This window comes from Gavialis gangeticus, unplaced genomic scaffold (genome assembly GCF_001723915.1).
Source record: "Gavialis gangeticus isolate Ggan-Ray unplaced genomic scaffold, GavGan_comp1, whole genome shotgun sequence".
NCBI lineage: Eukaryota > Metazoa > Chordata > Crocodylia > Gavialidae > Gavialis > Gavialis gangeticus.
This window is the reverse complement of record NW_017728992.1, coordinates 103,052,134-103,057,511: the sequence shown is the minus strand read 5'-3', so window position 1 is coordinate 103,057,511 and position 5,378 is coordinate 103,052,134. Positions and strand designations below refer to the sequence as shown.

The 5,378-nt window shown below is 37.8% G+C and overlaps 1 protein-coding gene across 5 annotated transcripts in view; it reads left to right on the top strand.

Moving 5' to 3' along the window:
- Window positions 1–5,378, top strand: part of SS18 (SS18, nBAF chromatin remodeling complex subunit) — an 87,064-nt gene that overhangs the window by 75,733 nt on the left and 5,953 nt on the right. For 2 of the 5 annotated variants that reach the window (XM_019526455.1, XM_019526490.1), the window contains exons 7-9: window positions 347–451; window positions 2,849–2,941; window positions 3,648–3,770. In XM_019526455.1, coding sequence (XP_019382000.1) covers window positions 347–451; window positions 2,849–2,941; window positions 3,648–3,770 — 321 coding nt within the window. The remainder of the gene's footprint in view (window positions 1–346; window positions 452–2,848; window positions 2,942–3,647; window positions 3,771–5,378) is intronic. The other 3 variants (XM_019526474.1, XM_019526464.1, XM_019526481.1) reach the window with 3 other exon arrangements.

The following is a 5,378-nucleotide window of genomic DNA, read 5'->3' as shown; positions in this document are numbered from 1 at the left end:
TTTTTTTTTTTTTTTTCCTCAACTGCAGCCCTTTTAGAAAAATAGTATATATTTTTATAATACATATCTTAATGCTGTTGCTGTTGTACATGTGTTATTAAAATGTACTCTGAGATAGATTGACATGTATGATGTAGTCAACTGCAGTCAAACAACTGTATATTTATATTAACAAAAACTGAAAACTAAAGCAGAAGATTACATATGTTGGCTGAAATGCAACATATGTTGGGATTGGGAATACAATCTTGAGAAATACTTCTCGTACTAAAATCGGAAATTAGCAAACTTGATAACAAAAAAGGCAAACAAGATATTTACGTATTGACTGGTTGTGGTTTTTCAGGCCCACCACAGCAGTACTCAGGCCAGGAAGACTATTATGGGGACCAATACAGTCATGGTGGACAAGGTCCTCCAGAAGGCATGAACCAGCAATATTACCCTGATGGTAATTTCTCGTAATGTTAACTTTCCCATGTTCTATACCTGCCCAATATTACTGTAGCCAGCTACCCAAAAACTGTAGAATGGGGCAAAATAGTCGTTGATCACCTTACTAGATTGCATTTTCAAAAGCTTCCAAATTCAGAATTGGTACCATAGTAAGTTTACTGTAGTTTAAGACACTAAGATTGGCTAACTCGCTCAAAGTACATCATTTGTAATACTTCTATTTTGACAACATAACGTTGCTTCTTCTATTCCATAATGAGAAGTCTCATTATTCTCTTCAGCTACAAACATGGTGGGTTCTTTGGTATATCTAGAATAGTTTATCAGAATTAAAGCAGCCATGGTATCATTTTCTTTCTGTTGGTGTATTTGATAATATTGCACATGAGAGAGATGGGGAGATAGCATTTTAAACAGGTATATACAGAAATGGAAACAGTTGTTTGTTTGGGTTTTTTTGTTTTTTTTTTAAAGACAAGGGGAGGGCTATTATTGTTCTTACCCCATCACTTCTTTTCATTTTAAAAACAAATTTCACAAACATTTTGTTGCTGCTATTGCCACAAGCTGTAAGTATGTGTAACATTTTACAAAGGCATATGAAGTCCCCTGTTTTTAAAAATTCTTAACTTATGGGCTTGATTCTGTAAGTCCCCTCTGGTGGAATTTCCCCAGTGCTTTCAGAATCAGGCTTTGAATTACAATTACATGTATCAGTCTTACTATCTCTTTGAAGTTGGGGATCCATATATATACTGTACTTGAAATAAAGAAAAGTAGAGGAGGCTGAACTGTAAGCTAAAAGGGAGGTTAGCTTTGCATTTAGGTTGAGGAGAAATAGGGAGAACAGAATTATTTGTAGAAGAATACTGGTTGATTTGTGGGTACTGTGGTAGGTAACCCTGCTTTCCACCTAGTGCTGTCTCATGAAGAACGTTGTATATCACAGTAGTTTTATAAACAGGTGTGGAGCTAACCTATGAACATTGTAGAACAGCTGTTCGTTGAAAATAAACCAAATTAAACTATGTATTTCATTTTTTAAGATTTTAATTTTTTTAAATAAGCTAATTTAGTCATGTTTCAAAACTACTGCATATTAACTTAATATGTAGTGTTTTCAAATAAAGTTACTCAAGGATATTTCAGAAGCTAAGTTAAACTAGAACTTTCTGCTTTAATTTTGTATCTGTTATGTTATACACATGACCTGATTGTTTACTCTGTACAAAAATATACAAGTTAATTGAATGACCTGTGTAACTTTAAAGCAAGTTACATATAACCATTTTAATATAGTTAACAGAACATTATCATTGAGAATTGCATAGCAGCATAGAGGAATTTACAACATCCATTCCTTTCAAATATTCCATTTACTTGAGATATTACTGGTAAACGGAAATGGATATAATAGCACTCTACAAAACTTGTGCTAATGACTGTGTAAGAGCCCTAGGTACAGGTGGAGAACGAAATGTGAAAACCATTTATTTGTAGAAGTCCCTACCCACCCTGCACTCCCTTCCCTCCCTCCACAATTTGCCTACATGAATAAAATTTTAGAACAAGTTTTAACAAAATATTAGGCTTGGTCTCGTGACTGAATTTCACAGGAGGATGGTATGACATAATAGATGGTATAACATGGATGTAATGACATAGTAGATCATAGTCATCTGCAGGAGAAAATATACTGGGTCTTAAAACAGCTAACAGGTAGTGTATGTATTTCATGTGTTTGTTCCTAAACTGGAGGTGCCCACAGCCTCTGAAAATGAAGTTTATTTCCTAATGATTATGCTGACACAATTCTACAGGGGAAAAGTTTCTTAAGATTCCCATGACTGCCATTTGTAGGAAAGAATCAGCCTTGAGAATTTTTTTTCTGACACTTCAGTGAAAAAATTAATATAGAATGTGATTCATAACTTCATTGAGCTTTATTTGTTATATTTCACACTGCTTTTAGCATATGCTTTTGAATTGGAGATCAGCAGAACAGGTGTTAGACAAAGTATGATAATTGCTTCCTTTGTTCATTCTAATTTAATTCAGGTTATTTACATGTGAAAGGCCTAAATGCTTTCATTTTTTTTGAATAAAAGATAAAGTATTTTTCCCCCAACAAGGATTATCAGAAGGTTAAGACCATCCCTTGCTGTGATGTTGATAAAACTACTGCATTAAGCTTTTTTTTTCCCCCCGTCACATGTTAATTCAATATGAAATGAAATCATATTGGTAAATCTTTGGCTAATAAAATTGAAAACTCATTTTTATGTATTTCCAGTTGAATTTTTTTTCATTTTTCTGAAAAATGAAATACTTTTTAGGGTTTTCACTCAGAGGCCATTAACGTTTCTTCCTGTTTCTTGTCGAATTGATGTAGGTCATAATGATTACGGTTATCAGCAACCGTCGTATCCTGAACAAGGCTACGATAGGCCTTATGAGGATTCCTCACAACATTACTACGAAGGAGGTATCTATATACCTTCACACACATACGCACATACATTCCCTTTCCTCCCCCACCCCAAACTGGAACAAAAATTCTTGCACAAGAGAACTTATACCCATGCAAAGCTCTTGTAGAATACTAGTTGCTGGCTGTCTTGAAAACTGCAGGGATCTTGAAGCATTCAAAATAATTTCTTGCAAACACCTAAAATGTATAACCATAATTTGCCATTTCTAACAACAGTAAAATGACTAAAACAGTTAGAGATTTTTTTTTTTCCCCTCAATGGAATTTTTTTTATTTAAACATAAATTCATTGGTTCAGTTGTATTTTTTTTTGTGTGTGTATATAAATATAGTGCTATTAGGAAACAGCTTGCTGATCTTGTGTAGCTAGTCTGTGCTCTTGTAGCTGTCTTTAATTTTTGTCTTTTTTATTTTATTTAGCATAGTCATGATCTTATGACTGTGATGTTCCAGTAAATGTAATGCTCGTTTGGCAGAGATGCTGAAAATGCTGCAGTTCACCCTTGCAAAATTGGCTTTAACTGCAGTTTGTTTGGCCGAATTCCTTCTGTTTGGTTTGAGTTTTCTTTGTTTTGTTCATTTTTTGAAATCAAGATTGCATTTTCATTTTGTTCTTGTGGTGTTGGCTGTGCATCTTAGCAGCAATAAGGAAAAGTAGCAGATATCTTTAATTGTGTACTTTCTTGCAATCATCTTACAGGAAACTCTCAGTACAGTCAACAACAAGATGCATATCAAGGACCACCTCAGCAGCAAGGTTATCCACCGCAACAGCAGCAATACCCAGGCCAGCAAGGCTATCCTGGACAACAGCAGGGTTACGGTAAGTAGCTGAAGACGAGATAATTTACACAATGTTGACTTCAGGATGAGACTCTTAGCACTGGATAAAAGGTGTTAGATAATTTGGCCCTTGATGCCAAATACGTGGTTCGTATAGGACTCCTCCAGCAGAGGCACTACAGAAGATGTCTTCTGCGGGGGCAAGAGGAGGACTGGTTCCAGCTGGCAAGATGGAGCTAGGGACATTTGGGCAGAGTATGGCTGCAACACACACAGCTGCAGACTTTTCAGGCAGTGTTGCAGCCCATAAAGAAGGCAGCTGTAATTGAATCTAGGGCCACATCCAGACGAATGCAGACATTTGTTTCCCTGGGGACCAGTAGCAGTGGCACACCTTGTGCTGCTGCCACTTGTCCCTAGGGATCACCTGTGTTATGTGTGCTCCGGCATGTGGCAGGTTACCCCAGGTGGAGTAGGGGAGGCTGGGGCCAGCAACTGTGCTGGCCCCAGTAGCCTTACTGGGGGCCTCGGGGAAACTGCCACTGTGGTGCTTCTGCAGCTGGGAGTCTGGCTGGGAGCCAGAGTGTGGCTCCAGCCAGCCAGGCCCCAGTTTTGGGCAGAATGCACTGGCTTATGTGCACTGCCCTGCTTTTTTTGGCATGGGTTTTTTTGGCCCTCCGATCTCCCTGGGTCAGAAAAAAGCCCTGTGCTGCAAGGTAGTAGTGTGGGGAATGACTGCATGTGCAGTGCGTGGTGCCACATACTGCACGTCTGCACTTGTTTGGATGCGGCCCAGAACAGGTTTTAAAGTGGTAATATTACTGTTAGCAGAAAAGCCCCTTGTGCTGGTCTCCACTAAGAAAGTTCAACATGGCTATAGAAATACAACTCTGCAATGTAGGCAAGCCTTAAGTCAATGTTTTCTCAACCTTTTTAGACTCGAGATACCCTAGGTTAGGCTCAGGGCACCCTTCAGAAAATACCAGCTCTTTGTTTTCACTCATTATTTTTATGTATTAAAAAAAAGGGCAATTCTTCTGTTGCAAAGAACTCCAAAAGATCACAACAAGTCAGAATGGTTTTGACACTATGGATTCCTCTTTATCTTTTGAATTGTGTAGGTATTTGCACACCTAACAGTGTTACCCTATATCACCCTTAAAAGGGTCTTGTATTACCCTGGTTGAAAATCACTGCCCTAAATTATGCTGGGGTCTTCTTGGACCCTGAAGGCTTTTTTTACTTACTTACTTTTTTGCAGGACTACCATAATGAAAAAAAACTAATTTTATCATTGAGAAGTTTTTTTTTTTTTATTGTTGGTGTTTAAGAACATGCTCCATACAAGAAGCTCAGCATGGTAGGTTATGTCTTTGTGGGGGGGGGTTCCCTTAATACTTTGAACCAGAACAACATTCCAAGGTGTGGACCACTCTAAATGTTTCTTACTTGCATAATGTAACAAATTGCCCAGTGATCATAAGAGAAACATCCTTTCCAAAAGTGACTCTCAAAATCAATGCCATATTTTTTCTTTTAGTTTCATAGACATAGACAGGTTACAAGGGTGGGCGAATGAGAATAGGATGGGTTTCAACACTGACAAGTGCAAGGTGATGCACCTGGGGAGGAACAACCGGCACCATAC